General features: G+C 40.1%; 1 protein-coding gene across 1 annotated transcript in view; it reads left to right on the top strand.

Annotated features, from left to right (window-relative positions):
* Nucleotides 1-16,027, top strand: part of LOC134611718 (nuclear receptor ROR-beta-like) — a 48,326-nt gene extending 32,299 nt beyond the window's left edge. Inside the window, exons 3-10 of the mRNA XM_063455891.1 lie at nt 2,401-2,542; nt 6,393-6,761; nt 7,275-7,396; nt 7,735-7,867; nt 9,252-9,359; nt 10,821-10,931; nt 12,088-12,200; nt 13,873-16,027. Of these exons, the coding sequence (XP_063311961.1) occupies nt 2,401-2,542; nt 6,393-6,761; nt 7,275-7,396; nt 7,735-7,867; nt 9,252-9,359; nt 10,821-10,931; nt 12,088-12,200; nt 13,873-14,034 (1,260 nt within the window). The 3' untranslated portion in view covers nt 14,035-16,027. The remainder of the gene's footprint in view (nt 1-2,400; nt 2,543-6,392; nt 6,762-7,274; nt 7,397-7,734; nt 7,868-9,251; nt 9,360-10,820; nt 10,932-12,087; nt 12,201-13,872) is intronic.
* Nucleotides 16,028-23,402: the final 7,375 nt, after the last annotated feature.

Here is a 23,402-nt window from a genome sequence, read left to right as displayed (position 1 = left end):
TATGAAAAAAAACTCCAGTTATTTAAATGTACATAGGCGTTGGGGATAGAGTGCAAGCATCTTTTTTTTTCTGATTTTTATTCTAACAACTCAAAATAGCTTGCCGTTCAGTGGGTCCCGGCTCAGTTCTCAAGCTGGTTTTAGCTTATCTAATGCCGTTACAGAGAATGAATACCTAAACCATAAAAGTACAAAGGTGTTAACTAACTATAAGATAAGGCCAGGGACTAATGAAAGTATTTAGAAAATTGGGCAGACTAGATGGGCTGAATGGTTCTTATCTGCCATCACATTCTATGTTTCTATGTTTCTAACTTGTTAAGAGTAATTTTTTTTCTCCTTTATACTTCTATATAGCATTGCATATATGCAGACCACTCTAAGCGTGTGGGTCTGTTCTCCACCAATAATTTTTCCTTTAGACTAGTCACACTTAAGCTGTTAAAGCATCCATTCACTGGCCAGGGATAGAACCACGATGACTCATGAAATAAGCAGGTCATATGGGCTGGCGGCTGAGCTTCTCCCCTTGATTTTACCTTGTCTTTTTTGATATTCAAGCCTCCAAACTTTATCACCTGTTGAGAGACTTTTTCACCTTGTTATAACCTTATGGGAGATTTTTTTTAAGATTGAGTGGGTTGATAGTGTACCCTTTACGTTACTTCATGTACTGCTTTGTGTAGACACAGTTTTGCATAAATATCATAGTACTACTCATCCCTCTAAACCTCTTTATGTTTGTGAAGCTCTATCTTCCTTCGTGTGCTAGCCACAAGCCACCCAACAGAAATTCAGCATTATCAAAATGCCAACCAAGCCCCTTAACTCTCAAGGCTGTTTCTCATATGCTACCCACAAACTACCTGGCAGGAATATAACAGTATCAAAGAAATTCTACACCAACCAGACTCCTTAAACCTGTGAATGCCCTCAAGACTCCTTATGTCTGTGAGATTATTCCCCAAGGAACGTTTAGGTCACTGCTACCCTTGATTCTAGAATCACAACATTATTACAAATACAACAGAATAAAACAATCAACAAAGGCTTTAAAACCAGGTCACAACGAACTGGATTTACCTGCTCCCTTCGGCACTGCACCTCTTAGACACTCAACAAATTACACTAGTGCAATGTTATAATGGTATGGCTTACCTTTCAGATGACCAGCCAAGTTGAGTACCCAAGATCCTCGAACTGTTAGCATAAAGAGACAAAGGCCAACAGATTCTATGCAAAGCATTTATTGATCATCACAGCAACTGTGATCAGCGGTGAGAATTTAGAAAGTAGAATCTGTCTTATAGTCAATTTTAGCAACTGTTAAAACCCATAAAGGACAAACATTGACTATAAAGCATTTTCTGAAATGTAAAAGTTACAAAATACCTTTTTAATAAATACAAATATACACAGAAAGCAAAAATGTAATAAACAAAATGTAGATATGTAACTCCTTCATATCTGTTCTGGGCTTGTACCACCTGATAACTCCCTCCCCTCCTGGTATTGTGGCTCAATACACAACACACATCACAATCACCTACTCTGTCACTTCTTGTTTGAAGCGTGCTCTCCTTCCCCTTCAAACTAATCCTTAGTTATAGAAAAAAATTAAAGTTGCAACCATTTTCCAGCAAAGTCTTTGAGTAAACAAGTATCTTAAGAAGAAGAAAAAAACTGTTTATATGTTATGAGGTGGCTGAAGGCAAACAAGATGGCTGACAGTAGGTCATCAGCCGATTCCATATCATAGCCTCTTGTGGATGTCAAGTTGTTGTAATTTTGTAAATGATGGATTACTGTGAAAATGTGGTACAGTGTTACAAAAATATATTTCAAAAGAAAATTATGGACAGAATATGCTGTATAGTTAAAGGTTGACTCCCATGTCAATGCTGTTTCTGAAGGCCTGCTGGTTCATATGAGAAGAGATGGCAAATATTGTTGCATTGATCTATAATAAAGATTCAAGCTACCATAACGTTCCCAACATAAAATTGTTCCCCCACAATTAATTATCCACAGAGAGGGTATCATTCTCAGATTTGTGTATAGTTAATATTTTATTCTTAACATTATTTTCCCCCTTTAACTTTCACTTTTCCCCTTTTTTTTTGTTATCCTTATTAAGTTTGTTTAAAAAAAAAGTTTTATTCATGTTATGTAATTTGATGTCATGTTTAAAAATTTGCAAAACATTAAATAAAAGAATTAAAAAAAAATATATTTTGCTGATCATATTTACTCCTCACGTAACGCTCTCACAGCGCAAATACCAGGCTTCGGTCCTTAGAAAACACAACACACTAAGCATTGACATCTTACTCTTTGCTCCCCCTCCCACTGTATTCTGTGTTTTCTGACCTTATGTATCACCGTTGGCTGATTTTTCAGGGTTTTTTCCGGAGGAGCCAGCAAAACAACGCAAGTTACTCCTGTTCTCGCCAGCGCAACTGTCTGATCGATCGGACCAACCGCAATCGTTGTCAGCACTGCCGACTTCAAAAGTGCCTTGAACTTGGCATGTCCCGAGATGGTGGGTACCCGCTTACACACAGGTAGCTCTTGGGCATAGTCATTGTCGTACGTGTATTATATATATGAACTGCTGTAGACACAAACAGGGTTTATACGCTAAAGTGAGAATTGCTGTGAATTCAAAGTGAATTTCAGATTTAAAGCCAAAGAAGGTAAACTGAAAAAACGATCCATGTCAGCTAGGTTTCCAGTCTGGCTGTTTTGGCCTTAAAGGAACACTATAGCATTAGGAATACTAATATATATTCCTAACACTATAGTGCCCCAGTCATCAGGCCCTGCAGCATGGGTTTAAAAAGGTAGTTTACTTACCTTTTGTCTCTCACATAGAAGAAGCTCCGCCTTTTTGGCTGAAATCATCGAGACCGATGATCTCAGCCAATCCCCTGCTTTCTCATAGAAATACTCCATTATTTTGTAGAAGCGACTCTAGTGACTGTCAGTACAACAGCAATGTTTTTAGTCGCAGGGTAAAATGGAGGGAACACAGAGCACACAGACCACTTCATTAAGATGAAGTGTTCTGGGTGCCTATTGTGTTCCTTTAAATTTGAAATTAATTTTGAATTTCCAAGAATTCTCACTTTCTGGAATAACCCAGTGAGTGTTTACATGGCACATGACAGCGTTGTCATTCTGTGAATGACCCACGTTAATTATGAGTAAGTACTAATTTACACTTGCCAGCTGTGCATCTAATTGAATGGGTTGAGGGGGTGGTGGGGGGTTCCCACTTCTCATTTCCCATGCACTCTCCGTATGTAATACTGCATTCAGTGTGCTCTCAAATTCTCCTCTGTCCTGACAAGAACTTATCCTGCAGATATCCTCAGTATTTACTCTACCTGGCCAATTTCCATGAATGAATGTAACATATATAAAAAATGTTTGAGCAAAATAAACACTGACAACTGTGTAGGCTACATTGCAAAGCAGAACTACGATGCGTACCAATTAAAGGGACACAAGAGTCACCAAATCAACTTTAGCTTAATGAAGCAGGTTTTGTGCTCAGTTGTCTGCCATTTAGGAGATAATGTACTTTGTTTATGCAAACCTAGGCACATCTCCCTGCACGTGACTTACACAGTCTTCATAAACACTTCCTGTAAAGAGTCATCTAAAGTTTGCACTTCCTTTATTGCAAATTCTGTTTAACTTAGCATTTCTTATATCCTGCTCTGTTAATAGTTTGATATACCCTGCAGGAGCCTCATGAGTGCAATTAAAGTTCAATTTACAGAGCAGGAGATACAAACTTTTTAAAGTAAGTTACAGCTGATTGAAAATTAATCCATTTTTGTTTCATGCAGGCTGTTTCAGTCCCAGCCAGGGGAGGTGTGGCTAAGCATGCATAGAAACAAATAGAAACAAAGGTGATTTAACTCCTAAATGGCAGTGAATTGAGCAGTGAAACTTCAGAGGCATGATATATACAACAAAACTGCTTCACCGACCTGAAGTTGTTTTGGTGACTATAGTGTCCCCTTAAATAGTCCTCACCTGTCGCCAATCAAATCAGAATGCCATCACCACATCACAAATGACAAAAGAAAGGTTTAGGAACTCGAAAATAGCTAAGTAACGCTGAGACACTTTAATCCAAAACACAGAGGGCTATTTGTCAAACTAAATGCACCAGTGAACACAGTGAACCTTTTAAGTGCACCGAACAGGAAATTTGGCAACTGCTGAAGAGCAACCAATTACATGTCATAACAAATTACACAAATTCACATCTAAATACCATTTACAGGGGTGTATTGGCTTTGACAAAGGTACATTTTAGGCCAAAATGTTGCAACTCCGTGGTTTGGAGTAATGAGTTAATTAACTATTTTTGACACTCATGTAACCCGTTGCTTGCACTTTGCAGCCTCAACAGGGGACCGTTCATCCTAGAATAATGACAGTCAATAAAGGGCAAAGGCCTTATCATGATTGAGCTTGACAGTGTCCCCATGCAAAAAGTGAGGTTGAGGCAGAAATGGTTTGTTAATTAGTGTGAAGAAAGAAATTGACTGGCGTGCACTGTTCTGATTTCACCACTGAACAACTTTAAGTTGAAATTGAATGCTGACTGAGCACAATACATAAATGCTCAGCATCACTGCTCAGCCTATAATTTTGTGGCCGAATGAAAGCAAATCTCCATAACAATTCCCCAATATCTAGCTAAATGCCTTCAATTAGAATGGCAAACAAGTGACATATTCTTATTAACGTGAAATGTTTAAGCAGATGTTTTTCACCGTTTTTGAAATCTTAGTGCTCATGCTTACATTGTATCAGGCTCAGAATTGACACACCATTAAAGGCTTTACTGTTGCCTAGCCATGTTTAAGCTAACATACATTGATCAGCCACAGCATTTAAACCGCTGCCTGGTGAAGTGTTTAACATTGATTAGATTGTTACAATAGCACCTGTCAAGAAGTTGGATATATTAGGCAGCAAGTGAACAGTCAGTTCTTGAATTTCATGTGTTGGAAGCAGGGAAAATGGTAAAACGAAAAGATCTAAGTGTTCTTAGCATGGGCCAAATAGTGATGGCTAGATGACTGGGTCAGAGAATCTCCGAAACGGAAAGTCTTGTGGGGTGTTTCTGGTATGCAGTGGTTAGTACCTACCAAAAGTGGTGCAAGGAAGCACAACCGGTGTACCAGCGTCAGGGTCATGGGCGTCAAAGGCTCATTGATGCACGTGGGGAGTGAAGGCCAGCCCTTCTGGTCCGATCACACTAAAGAGCTACTGTAGCTCAAATTGCTTAAAAAATTGATGCTGGCCATGATAAAATGGTGCATCGAAGTTTGCTTCATATGGGGCTGCATAGCTGAAGACTAGTCAGCATGCCAATTATGATCCCCGTTTACTGCGAAAATGCCTTCATTGGTGATGTGAGCATCAGAACTGGACCATGGCGCAATGGAAGAGGTTGTGTGGTCTGATGAATCACGTTTTCTTTTAGATCAGGTTGATGGCCGTGTCCATGTGCATCATTTACCTGGTGAGAGATTGCAGAAGGATGCATTATGGGATGAAGGCAGGCCGGTGGAGGCAGTGATTTGCTCTGGGCAATGTTTTGCTGGGAATCCTTGGGTCCTGGCTTTCATGTGGATATTACTTTGACACGTACCACCTACCTAGAGCAGATCACGTACATTCATTCATGGTAACGGTGTACACTGATGGCAGTGGCCTCTTTCAGCAGGATAATGAACCCTGTAAAACTTGCTCAGGAATGGTTTTAGGAACATGAAAAAGAGTTCAAGTTGTTGCCTTGGCCTCGATATTCACCAGATCTCAATCCAATTGAGTATCTGTGGGACGTGCTGTAACCACAAATCTGATCCATGGAGGCCCCACCTCACAACTTGCAGGACTTAAATGATCTGCTGCCAATGTCTTGGTGCCAGATACGGCAGGACATGTCCGAGGTCTTGTGGAGTTTATGCCTCGATTTATCAGAGCTGTTTTGTCAGCACAATTTTAGGCATGGGGTTTTAATGTTGTGGCTAATCAATGTATGTGTAGTCAATGGAGAATTGGTTGTAGTGGCTTTTTTGCTCATGTTGTGATTCTTTTTCTTCTTAAAATACCAGGAAACATTTAACAGCAGATAAGTTGATGAGATAGAAAAAATGTGATAAAATGATGTAGAGGACATGGGTTTTCAGCTGACTGTAATAAAATTGGTAGGAAAGTTGTAGAAAAGAGAAAAGTATTGGGCTTAGCTCCGTTAAGGACTCAAGATAAATTAAGAGAGAGTTAACAAAAAAAAACGTGTTAGCACTTCATAAACTAATACTTATGCATACAATGTGCTATAAATCTATTTCTCTCCTCAGCGGTGAAGTTTGGTCGAATGTCTAAGAAGCAAAGGGACATCTTGTATGCTGAAGTCCAGAAGCACCAACAGAGCCAGGAGCAAGTGCTAGGCAGTGAGGGGGCAGATACCGTCTCCCGGGGCTATCCTACTAGTGTTAGCAGTGGTCTGTCTGACCTCGATGATCTCAGTGGTTTGTCTGATGGCCTCCTCTTTGAATTCCCCCTCACTCCAGATGGGGGTAGCTCCTACTACAGCCTGGAGCTTCCACTTTCAACACAGCCCTCTCCAGACCCATGTCATGGGGCTACAACAGACCCCCTCCCTGGCAACTGCCCTCATGAACTCGGAGAAGATCAGCAGTTGCTAGACATCAGCCCTGCAGACATAGGTAGGTACCTACAGGGATGTTTAATACACCTAGCATTTTCACAGCATCCTGAATGATCCCCAGTAGAAGGTATTTAGGTAAAGTTTATGTGGGTCAAATATTATATGTTTATAAGCCTGTTGGACTTCTTTTTAAAAGCTTTAAGGGAAGATGTTCTGGAGTTGAAAAACCCAGCTTTAGATCTATAGATAAGATTCATAATTGTGAGTGATACTGTTAAGCCCAAGAAAACTTCACAGCTAATTTCCTGAGAGAACCAAGCAAACATTTCAGAATAGCTATTTCGGGTTTAGTGGAAGCATTAATGAATTTTAAAAAAGCACAGATGAATTTAAAAAAAATAAACAAAAAAATAAATAAAACAGGATAAATTAACAAGATGAACAGATGTGAAACCGTGGAGAAGAAATATTCTTTACTTTTAACATTGTAGATAAACTGAAATTAGGGAGAAGTAAATCTGACTGAATTATTCCAGGTTCAGAAATTTTTTGGGTTGTCTCTTCAATACAGAACACGTCTCGCAGAACATCATACGTTCTCACCTAGATACTTGTCAGTTCACGAGTGATGAGCTAAGCAGGATGACCTGGAACATTCACTCACAGGAGGATGTGCGCAGTTTGCAGAACAAGGTAAAACTGTAACTTTCGATATATTAAACATTAACAAAATAACTCCAGTAGACAAAAGTAAACTCTCCAACAAAAAAGCAGGCATTGAACGTGCCTCTCTATAGTCATACACTGTGCGATAACCATACACACGGGCGATATCTTCATCTTTTTATGATTTTAATAGTAATTTAGGAGGAAATTTTTTGAAATATACCCCATCAATCACATCTAATAAAGGAATCCTGATGACCCAAAGTTAAGCAAATGACTTGTAATGCTGATATTTATTTTACCTGACCAGCTCTGGTGACTTTCTAGTTGTACTAAGGGACACCTACCTTCTCTTTTCTCCTTAGACCTGTGAGACGATGTGGCAGCTCTGCGCCATCCACATCTCTAATGCTATCCAGTATGTGGTGGAGTTTGCCAAAAGGCTGGATGGTTTCATGGAACTTTGCCAGAATGACCAGATCGTGCTGCTTAAAGCGGGTAAGAACATGCAATAAATAAACGTAAAATACCAGGGCGGTGGAGAAGGGCGGCACAGCTCCTACCATGGAATAAAACTGCTTTAGATGAGAAGAGAGAAAATAATTTGTTATAATAGATCATGGGGTATGAAAATGGCCTTTGATTGGAGATTGTAGAGCAGCAGCTGTAACGCCAAACGTTTGTATTCTAGGAATAGAACACAGAGTGAAATGTAATAATACAAGGGATGATGATTATTGTTGAGAACTTAGGACACCAGCTGAGAGAGTGGACAGCCAGTCACTTTAAGTGTGTACAGTCAAGTGGAACAACAGACTAATTATTAAAAGTTTTACTAATAAAGTCTACCTAACGACCCGGAAGTCCTTCTAGTGGCTGTCTGGTAGACAGACACTAGAGGGGTAGTTAACCCATAAAGGTAATTATTGCAGTAATTAAAAACTGCAGTAATTACCTTTCCATGGCTAAGGGACCTGGGAATATGCACCCAGACCACTTCAATGAGCAAATAGTGTCCCTTTAATAAACTGAATTAATAATAAAGTTTTTAACTTTTTCTCTTAATAGTTTACCAATCTTCCCATTATCATTTGTGTGGTGCAGTTTTAATAGTGACTAAAAGTGCAGGGATATGGCAGTAATGTATTTAGAATCCTCTGCCACAAGTTGGCAAGCAATATTTAAAGTCTGACATCTTGTATCCCGGCAGCCTGCACTCTCTGCCTAACGAGGAGCGACTGGCTGCCATTGGCCCATGAACCACCGACCATTAGTCGTAGCCCCTGCACACCACGGCTGGCCCCAGCTACTGCTTAATATCAGTCCCGGGCATTTCTCTGATAGAGAAGAAAGTACTGCAGTGTGAAATCACAAAATGTAATGGGTCTTGCAGTCTGGGTTTATGCATTTTGGTTTTGATTTCTGCTGAAATCATATTAAACATAATTCTGCAATTCGGTTTCTAATGTTTCTTCATGTTTTTTGACAATCACTCTAAAATCTGGCTTCCTCCTTTTTCCCCTTCTTTTTTTTTATTTTATTCCTATCAAACCCATCTACGACCCCTCCCCTAAAAAAACGGAATATGAATCCTGTTCCAAATCTTGGTCCTTGATTCTTACACCCTACCTAACATACTATATGCCACATACATATTATTTCTTTTATATGGTCTGTGGGTGAGAGCTTAATTTCTTGGGATTATAATTAAACATTTCATTTTAAATTGGGTGGGACTTTTTTTTTTTTTCATTTCATTGTATTGAGCTTTAAATTCCCCTTCCCAATTCCTTAATGTGTTGGTTTATTATTTTCTTTCCTGGGATGCTGGGAACACCCCCCTCTCCACACCCCTCTGGCTCTTTATGTGTCTCTGCATTAGGGTGCCTGGAGGTCCTGCTAATTAGGATGACCCGAATATTTAATCCTTTAAACAACACCGTCTTTTTTGAAGGAAAATTCGGAGGAATCCAGTTGTTTCGCTCTCTTGGTAAGTAACGTATTTGGGCATTTGTTACTATGACATCAGTTAAACAAATGAAAGAACGTTAGAAGAAGAAAAATGTATGTTTAGCTGTGCATGAAATCTGTCAATATTGATATTTTTTTCAGGTTTTATTTTGTTTTGAATTGAACTGATGAAATATTTTGTTGCTATTTTTTTCCTCCAATTATGTGTTAATTCTCTGAGAATAAAGTAGTGCATGGACAACCAGTTGCCTCTGAAACACCAAGTTAACAAAATTTACAGTTTGACATAGTTTGGCTAATTTGACCTAAACTTTGGTTGTTAACTCACCATAACTCGTTATTTTATGGGGAAAAAAACATTAATACTTACCGTATATACTCGAGTATAAGCCGACCCGAATATAAACCGAGGCCCCTAATTTTACCCCAAAAAACTGGGAAAACTTATTGACTCGAGTATAAGACTAGGGTGGGAAATGCAGCAGCTACTGGTAAATTTCTAAATAAAATTAGATCCTAAAAAAATGATATGAATTGAATATTTATTTACAGTGTGTGTATATAATGAATGCAGTGTGTGTATGAATGCAGTGTGTGTATGAATGCAGTGTGTGTGTATGAATGCAGTGTGTGTGTGTATGAGTGCAGTGTGCATATGAGTAGTGTGTGTATGAGTGTGAGTGCAGTGTGTGTGTGAGTGCAGTGTGTGTATACATGCAGTGTGTGTGTGTGTGTGTGTATGAATGCAGTGTGTGTGTATGAATGCAGTGTGTGTGTGTATGAGTGCAGTGTGTGTATGAATGCAGTGTGCGTATGAGTAGTGTGTGTATGAGTGTGAGTGCAGTGTGTGTGTGAGTGCAGTGTGTGTATAAATGCTGTGTGTGTGTGTGTGTATGAATGCAGTGTGTGTGATGCAGAGTGTGACGCAGAGCCTTGGTGGGGGGTGGGCATTTTTAATATTATTTTTTAATTATTATAATTTTAATATTCATTTTTTTTGTTATATTATTTTTTTTTTTATTATTATTTTTTTATTATTATTAATATTTTATTATTTAAATTTTTATTTATTTCTTCGTCCCCCCTCCCTGCTTCTTAGCTGGCCAGGGAGGGGGGGCTCTCATTCCCTGGTGGTCCAGTGGTGTGCACTGTGTAGGAGGGGGGGCTGGCAGAGAGCTCTTACTTACCTCTCCTGCAGCTCCTGTCAGCTCCCTTCTCCTCCGTGATGGTCCGGTCAGCTCCCCTGTCAGCTCCCAGTGTAAGTCTCGCGGCCGCGCTCTGACCCCGCGGCTCTCGCGAGACTTACACTGGGACTTGCAATGTAAGTTGCCATAATACAGACATTGACTCGAGTATAAGTCGAGTTGGGGTTTTTCAGCACAAGAAAATGTGTCGAAAAACTCGACTTATACTCGAGTATATACGGTATGTAGGCTTTGAATTATTATTTATTATTATTATATTGTATTTTTTTCCTAAGGGTGTGATGATCTGGTAGCCGCCATCTTTGACCTGGGTCGGACACTGTGCCGCTTGGATCTGTCAGACGAAGTGATTGCTCTGTTCAGTGCAGCAGTTCTTATGTCTCCAGGTACTAATAACTGGCACTTCTTTAAAAAAAAACAAAAAACAAGCCTTTACCACAGGCATTCTGGGGGGAAGGAGAGGCAGTGTGTCTATGAAATTCTTCACACTGGCTCATGAACGCCACAATGACAATTCATGGAGTCTGGACCTGCCCCTGGTCCACTGCAAATGTTATGTGGGCCTGACTGCATTTGTTTTTTTAATTTTTTTTAACTATTTGTATGCCAGATGCTTAAAGGAACACTATAATCATTAAAACAACTTTAGCTTAAAGAAATAGTTTTGGTGTATAGATTTGCCCCTGCAGTCTCACTGCTCAATTCTCTGCCATTTAGGAGTTAAAACACTTTGTTTATACAGCTCTAGTCACACCTCTTTGCATGTGACTTACACAACCTTCCTAAACACTTCCTGTAAAGTGAGATCTAATGTTTACACATCCTTTATTGCAAATTCTGTTTAATTTAGAATTTATTATCTCCTCCTCTGTCAATGACATCCTAGATCATGCAGGAGCCTCCTGTGTGCAATTAAAGTACAAGTCACAGAGCAGGAGGTAAAATTTTCTAAAGCGAGTTGACGTGTGATTTAAAATGAAACTATTTTGAATGCAGGCTGTGTGAGTCACAGTCAGAGGAGGTATGGCTAGGGCTACATAAACACAATAAAAAGTGATTTAACTCCTAAATGGCTGAGAATTTAGCAGTTAAACTGCAGGGGCATGGTCTATACACTTAAACGGCTTCAGTAAGCTAAAGTTGCTTTAGTGAGTATAGTGGCTCTTTAACTTTTTATTTAAATGTTACATGAAAAAAAGTCAGTTATCCTATAAACCACCTTTTAGAGTAGGCTTTTTTTAAATCCATGCAAGATTACATTTACAGTGCAGTTTGATGTTGGTGTGTTGTATATAGCTATCTGCAAGACTTAACATTTAAAGTATGTCCAAAACATACTTGCTACGATTGAATGTCTGCTCACCAGGGTGGGATTTCCACTAGCCAATGGCTGATGGAGAGTGAAATGTTTGCTATATATCTATTAGCATATCAACCATTTGACAGCAAAATTAACTGTGCCAACTCAATGATCAGAGTCAGATATATTTATACACCAACTCTAACTCTAGCACCTAAGCATAAGTTTCATCTCTTGCTTAGATCGCAGGTGGCTAACAGAATCCAGCAAAGTGCAAAAGCTTCAAGACAGAATATTTTTGGCATTGCAAAAGGAGATTCAGAAGAGACATTGCAATGAGGATCTTTTATCCAAGGTATGTTTCTTAATAAGCAAGATCCCATTTTAACTTTATCATCAGACACTGTAAAATAAGAATACCATAGAGTACTAGAAAGGGAAATGTTACATTGAAATCTTTATCACATGTGGAACAATCACTATTTTAATGATAAAAAGAATGTTTAATGAAATCAAACACAATTTAAAGTTTTAAACAAAGACAATCTTTGTATATGTACAAATATGTGTTGGGTATATGACAAAACTAGTGAGTTTCTTTTGCTTGTAACTTTCTGTGCTGCAATAAAAATATATATTTATATAAAACAATCTGCCCACCATAAGCCCTAAAAAAAAAAAAAAAAAAAAAAAGAAAAATGTCAGTAGTATTTAAATGTCATAAAGGGGCATATATAGCAATGATAAATATTATAACCATGTCTTAGACTGAATTTTAAAGGGAAACTATAGAGCTCCCCTCCCTCCCCGTGGTGCAAAAGGGGTTAAAAGGGGTTATGACACTTACCTGAGTCCAGCAAGCACTGATGTCCCTTGGCGCTAGATCAGGGTCCATCTTCGCTCCTCCCCTGCCAACGTCAGCCAGCAATGACCGCGCTCGCATTATAACAGCCCCTCAGGAAAACATTAAACAATGCTTTCCTATGGAGTTTTGGGTGATGCTGGATGTCCTCATGCATAGCGTGAAGACTTCCAGTGTCAAGCGACCAATAGTCGCCTAACGACCCAGTAGTCCCCCTAGTGGCTGTCTGGTAGACAGCCACTAGAGGTGGAGTTAATCCTTAAAGGTATTTTATTGCAGTTATTAAAAACTGCAATAATTACCTTTCCAGGGTTAAGGGACCTTGGAATGCACACCCAGACCACTTCAATTAGCTGACGTTGCCTATAGTGTCCCTTTAATAAACTGAATTAATACCTCAGGCAATTACAAAAGCTATAATGTGTAGTGACCATTTTGAATTTTAAAAAAAAAGTAAAACTAATTTTTAAAAAAAAATAAACATTCATTTTTATAGATTTGTTGAGCTATACAGTGAGCTGAAATGTATGAAATATAAAATACATATGTTACAAGATGTGATTTATTTTTCATGACAGATTCTAAGAAACAAATCAAAAAGTTTTTTGGTTCTCTAGGTATGAAGCAATATCGTGGCTTATGTTATAACAGATTGATGACCTTAACTTCCCAAATCAATTGACTACGATAAATAATGAAGGAGATTTGTCAAATGGCTCTAAAAAAGTGTATTACTGCAGGGAGGGGTAGGTGGGGGGCAGGGGGGTTGTAAAATATGTTCTAATTTATTAAAGTGCTTTAAAAGCAGTCTCAAAATAAGTGTCGCCATCATTCTTTATATATTTAGACCCTTTTGTACCCTCGCCACTTATGTACATTTAACTAAGAATACCAACATTCCACCTCCTTTTCTATCTTAAATAAAAAGTTATATATAATTGGGGGTCACAAAATAAGTTGTAATAATAATAAAAGGAATTTTCTATACAAAAGTCACACAAAATAAACATTTTTAAAAACTATGGAAAAAAAATAAGTAATAAAATGAGAATCGATCTTTCACAAAAGCATTCTGTGATACTTTGATACATCTCCATCAATGTGTTGATCGATCTGCTGTCCAGACAAATGTAAACTCTCTCTTTGCCTGATTTCTCATTGTCAGATGGTCTCCAAACTCCCCCAGATGAAAACGATCTGCAATCTACACTTGGACAAGCTTGAATTTTTCCGTCTCCTTCATCCTCACATAGTTGACACTTTCCCCCCTCTGTATAAGGAGGTATTCAGCTGTGAACTTCAATATACTGACCTCAGAGAAAGTTAAAGGAGCCTGGGGCTCGTCAAAATGAATTGTGATGTTCTTGGGGTTTTTTTTCTTTGTTTTTTTTGTAAATCTCTCCTTTCCCCTTCGAGCATCAACCACTGGAGAAGAGGCCGGGACATAAGGAAGTATGTGCTGAGGATTTGTTTCCTAAATGCTCTCTCATATTTTAGGTCATTGGTGAATGCCGTGGACATATCCCATTAATTATCTATTTGCTCTTCGGAAAGATGCAAAGAAGGGATTGGTTGGAAAGAGGTATTGACTTTGCACATCGGAAATGTTGTCTGCAACTTCTTTTAATATGGATACATTTTATCCACAAGAATGACCACTTGCGTATGCTCACATTAAAGCTTCAAATGGAATCGTTAGTCAGAGTTGCCATTCATATTGATTCAGTAGTGTCATCTCTAAAACACTTGAAGTATTGACCATTCCTGAATGTACACTACCCTGTTTGCTTTGTATGTAAGAAGAGATGCTCTACGAGGAGCATCTGATGCTTCACAGGGCTCTCTACCCATAATACACTGCTGTTTGTTCAGAACAACCTACAAGTTGACGTTGCCAAGGTCTCAACCCAGAGGATGAAAAGTAAGATGATTATCGGAGCATTTGTGTAAGTAGATTAAAATTGTTTAAAATGTCTGTTCGATATTTGTATAAACAACCAAACTATACATATTCTTCTGAATACATCCTCTGTTTATATACTTTATACATATTGATGACTGCAAACTCTACTCTTGCATATTGTTTGTTTAGTATGCTGTTATTTTTGCAATTAAATCAATTTTGTTCCTTTCTTCGCATCCAAGACAGTGTAAGGGTTAGGTTACCATTGCAGTAGAGGTGTATATTTTTGTGCAGGTTTGAAAACCGTATCAGCGTATTAAAATCGTGTTTTCACTTTAAGTGAAGATGGGTAATTGGGGAGATAGCCCCTTTTTTGGGGGCATGCACTTAATACCAAAAACCCGAGCACTGTGTATTCAGAAGCAAAACAAAAATATATATTTTTATTGCATAGTTTTATTCTTGTGAATGTCCAACGATACTGCATCTTCTTTTTACCTGTCAATAAATGCTGGTGGTTTGATGGGAATGAAAAATTGAATGTAATATTTAACATGCTTCACTAAAGGCTTGAATTTATTTATATATTGCACCACGTGAAAATACAGATAGAAGGGAGTGTTGGGATATTGAGTCTTTGTTACAGAACGGACTAACGCTAAAATAGAAAGTTAGTGGCTTTTAGTGTAAAGGCTGTATCAATAGCAGAATATGCTCAAATATAATATTCCTTAACCTATCCCCTACCTCCAGTGTTTAAAAGGACATTATAGTCACCAGAACAACTACAGCTTAATGTAGTTATTCTGGGAGTATAGCCTGTCCTGCAGGCTTTTTGCTGTAAACACGGTCTTTTCAGAGAACATGTAGTGTTTATATTACAGCCTAGGTACACCTCTAGTGGCCACTCCTACGATGGCTAATAGAGGCGATTCCTCTACCGTTCAGCATCTTTATTCAATGCATCTCTATGAGTAAATGCTGGTTGGCCAAGCCGGCGTTTGGCCCAGCCACATCCCACCTCTTTGACGATCTCAGCCAATCCAATGCTTTTCCTATGGTTAAACATTGGATTGGTTGAGATCATCAATTCTGATGATGTCAGCTAAGGAGGCAAGCCACCTAAATGGTGGTTTTAACACTATAGGGTCAGGAATACATGTTTGTGTGTCTGACCCTATAGTGTTCCTTTAAATACATATAAAAAAGAAAAAGAAAAGACTTCACATGAATACCCTATGCCTGTATAATTTTTTTCAGGGGGGAGGCAAGAGACGTTGGAGTCAAATTTGATTCTTATGATTTAGCAGAAATGGAACAAAAATCTGTACTTCATATGGTTCGGACCTCCTCCGTGCTTCACATACAGAGCAAGCTTAACCATAAGGGGAGCCTAGGTTGCATTCTAGGGCCCAAAGTTTAACCCCTTAAGGACACATGACATGTCATGATTCCCTTTTATTCCAGAAGTTTGGTCCTTAAGGGGTTAAACAGGGTGCCCCAGAACAATGAATTATGCTTGGTCCCAATAACCATTTCTGTGTAAAGATTGAAAGGGTGGGGGGGCAAGCTAGTAAGGTGTCTAGGGTCCATTGGGGGTATCTTAATCCTTCTCTGTACAGAGATCTAGTATGTGGTGGTAAGGAGGACGAGAAGGAAACATAAGAAATATATATATGTATGCTCCCTCCATCAGTAGTAGAATTCTCTTTACCACTAGGCCCATGCACACTGCACATATGATAGCTCTGGCCCTGCCTTGTATTTTCCTCTTGCAGACATGGGTTTGTGAGCTGTAATTAAAATCTTATTAAACAAATATTTTATATTCATAATCATATATCGTAGACCAACCACAGGCTGACCATGACACTGGTAGACAGAAAGGACCTATGGATTGTATCCGTTCCAATTACAATTATCTGCCAAAAGCCAAATAAACATGAAACAGACCTTTGTTTTGCTAAAGGTGAAAAGTAATGACTGTATTTACTGTCTCCGAATGTCCCTTATCGTTACGGATTATGTATATTTTTGTAAGAAAAAAAAGTGAAATCTTGTAAAAAAAATAAATAAAATAAATAAAAATAGATTTGTGTCTTACAAAGGTGTATACGAATGTTTACAACTTGGGAATGAATAATAGATGTATTAGAATGTCCTATTATGCTTTACTGTTTTGATATTTTAGTTACTGCTTCATGTGTATGTAATTAATATTCATCATAGGATCATTTGAGGTTCTAATTTAATAAAACGCAAGTGTTTAAGAAAAATCATTTGTTGTGTTCTTTGAGCAATTGTGTCTATTTGGTGTGTATTTTCCCCGTTTTATCCAATCCGTTGTCATGTGTTTATGTGAATATGCATTTGGAAGCCAAGCGCAGTACAGCGGTGAGATCTTCCAGTTGTATGAGCAGAAGTTGCCTTATGACATGTTGGAATATCACTCCTGTCCTTGATGATCACCAGAATTGCCTGCCATGGTCTTACATTTCTATCCAGGCACTCCAAAATTAGATAAGGCAGTTTGTGCTGAATGTGCTACGCCACTTCCTGATGGATGCAGGAAAAAAAGTATGCAAATTTAGACTTGGGCATTTGTTTTCGGACTATAAAGATTTAGTCTGAATTTTTGACAATACAGACAAATGGACAATAAAGACAATTTAACGAGTACGAATGAAGAATGATATGAAGAACATTGTTTGCTGGATTAAATATTGTCCGTGCAATTCTTTTTTTTGCTCGTAATGGCTGGTTTAAGAGGGGAGCTACCGGCTCGCAACTCCCTCCTTATAATGGAGGGAACAGGGAGCTGTGCTTCCCACCGCTGCCTAAGATCCCCCATGACAAGGAGCAGACTGACAACTCTCAGTGCCCGGCAATAAGGGATCAAGTGCTCTCTCCTGGGCGCTCTTAGTGCAAAGCACTAACAATAAAGAAAAACAGGTGGTCTTTTCATCAATATCCAGTGAAAGTCTAAAGGCCCATAGGCTTCTAAGTCCTCTATTTCTGGATGGAATAAAGAAGCCATTCAGCTGTCCTATTCTGTACAGAGATCTGTTCTTCTTACTAAAAATCAAAGCTCATTCTACCAGGACTATGGCCACGTCTTGGGCAGAGAAAGTCATGTCCTCATCAAAACACATTTACAAAGCTGCTACCTGATCCTCATTTAATACATTTATTACACACCGCATGCTAGACATCTCTGCCTCTGCTGAAGCTACTTTTGGGCACAAGGTATTGCAAGCAGCCATGACTTAAGTTCCCACCCTTTAAGGGAGTCTCTGACTATTTTCCTACTGGGCTTCCACTATACGCCAGGAAAAACAGACATTTTGCTTACCGTAAATTATTTTTTTCCTATTAGCGCTCAAACATATATTCCCTTCCCTTCTTTTGATACTTTGGCATAATTTTGTTGTTGTGTATTCTTTAGTATAAATGTAGAGGTTCGGTTAATTGTTGTATTTACAGCTGCTAAGAGGGTGGGATACAAGTTTGTTTTTCATTAGGCTTCTTGCCCAACGCATTTCAATATCCCTACTGTACTGCCGCTGATACCAAGTAAAAAATCGTTTATGGCGAGTAAACTTTCAGTTACCCACACAAGCATGTGTAAAAAAGTTATTTTAATCTTACCATCAATTGAAAACGGTACTTTTTACTGCACTGCCCATTTTTTGACTATAATAAATAAAAATTCCAAATTGTGTATCACATGCTTATAACCACACACAAAAAAAAAACAGGAACAGCAGTCATCTTGTGAGATGTTTCTCTAAACAGGCTTAATCATAAATCTGTGAGCTTAATAAACGTTCAATCATTAAGCTCAGTGTAATATGTGAACTGCTGGAATTTAGAGTGTCATACCTGTAAAATGTGTTGCTATTTAGGATAGCCAGTCCCATTTGGGCCAGGATCCCTCTACCCCTCTTTTCTAAGAGCTCCATCTTGTTGGTGTGTCTAAGTGTATAACAGAGCTCCACAGCAATAATACTAACAGTAATGTGTCTTGAAACTATAATAAATGTGCTTAGAAATCAGTCTGTATCAATAATAAGATACATTGTTCGTGTTCTAAACAGGGAGGCAATTGTTCCCCAGGCCACTATCACGGGCTACAGCCCCATGTCATTCTCCTGCTGACTGAAGGCTATTGGCGGTACAGTTATGCCTGTTAAAAGATTTGTGCAGCAGTGAGACTGTGAGTAGCTGTTGCTTGTCCAACACTGTAAGGCAAGCATGTCAAACTCAAAGTCTGGCACGGGCCACATAAGCAAGGTTTATGTTTATGTGGGCCGCAAAAAAAAAATACCTTAAATTTTCATAGAAATGTATGAAAGGTTTATTTTAAAAAGTACAGTATAATAAAAAAAAAACAGCATCCCCCTCTACTAAACCACAGCACCCCCTCTACCAGCCTGTGCCAAACCTGATCCTCCCGCTGACACACACACATATTCACTGACAGAAACACACATACTGACAGACACACACATATACAGACACACTGACACACACATATTCACTGACAGAAACACACATACTGACAGACACACACATTATTGATTATTTTTAAGTATTGATCCTTTCTGATGCAGAGTGAAGTATTTACTACCCCTTCCTCTTGTCCCTTGTTTCCACTAATTATAAATATATGTCTGACTGAGATCGAGCAGGGAGCAGAAAGACAGCAATTCTTGGCTAACTTCCGGGTTTCGGCAAAGGAACGCATGCTGGAACGCACGCATCTTCGGATGTCGGAAATGATGACGTCATAACACTCGGCGCATGTGAGGAGATCGTGAAATTAACCCGGAAAATAGAGGAGAGACACCTGCAGGAAACTACTCATTATGTGGACACTGAGGGATATATAAGGATTGGGGAGGGAGGGGAATTTTATTGTTCATGGTTTGTTCATTGTACCTGTTTGATCACACACCACACAAGTCCCTGAGGAAGTCCAATTTGGTTGGATGAAACGCGTAGGACCCCTGGTGGTGACATAGAGGGACTACACTGATGATTTTATATCTTGATGTAAGTTATTAAATACTCTTTTTGTACTTCACTCTGAATGTGTATCTCATTTTTTATATATTTTTTTCTTGAGCACATATATGCTAATACATCTATGGAGATTCTAACCCAGACAGAAGATATGGAATTTCCATTTTGAAAAAGAAAAATATTCAAGGCTTGCAAACTTCAGTAAAAGTGTGAGTGGCCACTTGTGAATGCAACTTTTACAATTTGCTTTTATACACAGTTATACGCTGTGTTGTTTTATTTGTGATTGGTTCATCAGATCATCCCCTTTTTTTTGCTTAGACACACACACATACTGACAGACACACACACGTACAGACACACTGACACACACATACTCACTGACAGACACACACTGACACACACTCACTGACAGACACACACACATACTCACTGACAGACAGACACACACATACAAACACACACACATCCTTGCACACACACACTTTTGTTTATTGCTCCCTACCTTTTTGAGCCGATGTGGGCTATCTCCCTGGGGATCTTCTATCTGCTCCTCACTGCTCCCTCCCCCGTGCAGTTTAGTGATGCCGGGTGCTGGAATATGATGTCATATTCTGGCGCCCGGCTTCCCTACAGACGGCGCGCGCGAGTGAGCAGTGAGGAGCAGGATCACTGAGCTTCCTCGCTGTATCCACCATCCCTTCCTCCCTGGCTGGGTAAGTTTTAGCAGAGTAGGCACCTGCAATGTGGCACCAGCATGTACTCGGGCCGCAAAGATGGTCCTTGTGGGCCGCGAGTTGGACATGCTTGCTGTAAGGGTTTGTACAGGGCTGGATTAAGAGCACAGTGGGCCTGGTGCTGACAATTATGATGGGCCTAATTACGGAATCTTATCGACCACAAACACTAAAACAGTCATACCTCCCAAGCGTCATGTATCTGATGGAGATGGTGCTGGAGGGAAACTCATAGAATGCAGCTATAAGAAAACACATACTCTATGCTAATCTCTCTCTGATTTATGCTTTCATCTTTCAAGTAAATCCATAACCCCTAACAGCAGTGTCCAGTGAAGCAGGAAGTCAATGGGCAGGGTAAAAGGGTGGGCCACTGGTGTGAATCACGTGACCAGACCTGCCAAAAGGGGGTGAACATGCCCAAAAAGGGGGCATGTTTGTCCAAAGAATTGGAAGGTCAGCCTGGCATGAATGCATGTCAGGCTGCCTGCCAATCATACAGGCTGTCCAACTAAGGGCATACTATGCAACAAAAAAAATAAAGTATATACACTAAAGATGAACACGTATACTATGGGTAGCCCCAGGTGAACTTCATACTATGCAGGCAGCACCCTGAACTTGACATAAATGCGTCTAATGATGCACTCACTCCATGCTTCCCAAGGACTTTACCCTAGCACTCGCTGGTCCACTTGTCTCCTTACCTTCTTACTAGCAGGCAGAAGTTCCTGGTATATAGTCTGAGACAGAGACAATGTGTATGTAGTGAGTATAGAAGAAAGGGAACATGCCACAGTGTTAGAGAGACCAAAGTCTGCATTACCTAAACTAATTTTGTCAGCCAGTCCACACAAGTTTGTTCCCATACATCCCTCTTAAGCTTCCAAACTTAAAGGGACACTATAGTCACCAGAACAACTACAGCTTATTGTATTTGTTCTGGTAAGTAGAATCATTCCATTCAGGCTTTTTGCAGTAAACACTGTCTTTTCAGAGAAAATAACTAATTTGGCCGCTCCTTAGATGGCTGCTAGAGGTTCTTCATGGGGCAGTACTGCCTAGTGTGCAGCACTGCCATTCAGTGTCTCCACCCTCTGCATGCAGACACTGAACTTTCCTCATAGAGATGCATTGATTCAATTTATCTTTATGGGGAGATGCTGATTGTCCAGGGCTATGTTGGACTTGTGCTGGCTCTGCCCCTGATCTGCCTAGTTGACAGTCTCAGCCAATCCTATGGGGAAGTATTGTAATTTGCTCAGACCACCACTTCTGATGATGTCAGCAGACAGTCAGTTCAGAGGCAGAGCCAGCAGCTGCAGACTTGAATACAAGTAAGATTTTACTATATTTAGGGAGGCAAGGAGGGGCCAGGGTGGTGGTTTTAGCATAATAGGGTCAGAAATACATGATTGTGTTCCTGACCATATAGTGCACCTTTAAGCAAGAGTATGTGAAGAGTAGTTAAGGTTGCCACCTTTCTTGGAAAAAAATACCAGCCTCAATCATTGGTTTAATTAATTAGTTATGCGTGACATCACATGATGTAAATCACAAGGAGTGACATCAGAGACAATTCTGTAAAATCAACAGCAAACTACTCACAGTTTGATTCTGTGGTATAGATGGATTGCTCCCAGTGTCTCCCTGTCTCCCAGTCTCCCAGTGTCTCAGTCTCGCAAGTCACCCAGTGTCTCAGTGTCCCTATGTATCACAGTGTCCCCATGTCGCCCAGTCCCCTAGTCTCCCAGTGTCTCAGTTTCCCCATTTCTCCCAGTGTCCCAATGTCTCAGTGTGTCCCCATGTCACTAGGATACTGGGGACACAGTGAGACATGGGGACACTGAGAGACATGGGGACACTGAGACATTTAGGGAAACTGGGAGAAATGGGGACACCGAGACACTAGGGACACAGACACTGGGAGACATGGGGACACTGAAACATTTGAGGACACTAAGACACTAGGGACACAGAGATATGGGAACACAGAGACACTGGGAGACTAGGGGACACTAGCTGGGAGACCAACACTTGAGGACACTGGGAGGCATGGGGACAGTTGTGGACATAGACATGGGGACACTGGGACATATAGGGACACTGGGACACATGGGGACACTGAGAGACATTGGACACAGACACTGGGAGACTTGGGCACACTAGGGACACTGGCTGGGGGACATGGGGACACTGGAAGACATGGGGACATAGTGTCTCCGTGTCCCATTGTTTCAGTGTCTCCGTGTCCCAATGTTTCAGTGTCTCCCAATGTCCCTATGTCTCACAGCATCCCCATGTGTCTCAGCATCCCCATGTGTCTGTGTCCCCATGTTTTCCAGTGTCCCCAAGTGTCTCTGTGTCCCCATGTGTCCTAGTGTCTCAGTGTCCCCTTGTGTCTCAGCATCCCCATGTGTCCCAGTGTCTCAGTGTCCCCATGTTTTCCAATGTCCCCAAGTGTCTCAGTGTCCCCAGGTCTCCCAGTGTCTGTGTCCCCATGTGTCCTAGTGTCTCACTGTCCCCTAGTGTCTCAGTGTCCCCTAGTGTCTCCATATGTCCCCTAGTGTCTCAGTGTCCCCTAGTGTCTCCATATGTCCCCTAGTGTCTCCATATGTCCCCTAGTGTCTCAGTGTCCCCTAGTGTCTCAGTGTCCCCTTGTGTCTCAGTGTCCCCATGTGTCCCTGCTGCCTTTCCCCCCATCCCTCACTTACCTGAGCTGTAGAGCTGCTGTCTGGACTATGTGCTGTGTAGCTGCTCCCCCACGGATCAGTGAGTAGTAGAGAGAGGCAGGGATATGCTGTAACTTCCTATCCCTGCCTCTCTACACACACAGTGACCCCCTGCTGGCTGTTGCTGGTATTGCAGAGTAAACTCCATTTATTCTGAGAAAAATACCTGCACTTGTATTGCCGGTATTACTGCAATACCAGCATGGCTAGGCAGCCTCAAATACTGGCTGTGCCAGTAAAATACCAGTCAGGTGGCAAACCTAAGAGTAGTGTGTAAAAAAAAAAAAATTTTTTTTTT

Source organism: Pelobates fuscus, chromosome 5 (genome assembly GCF_036172605.1).
Source record: "Pelobates fuscus isolate aPelFus1 chromosome 5, aPelFus1.pri, whole genome shotgun sequence".
Taxonomy (NCBI): domain Eukaryota; kingdom Metazoa; phylum Chordata; class Amphibia; order Anura; family Pelobatidae; genus Pelobates; species Pelobates fuscus.
Note: the sequence above shows the minus strand (reverse complement) of the source record. Positions and strands in the feature narration are given on the sequence as shown.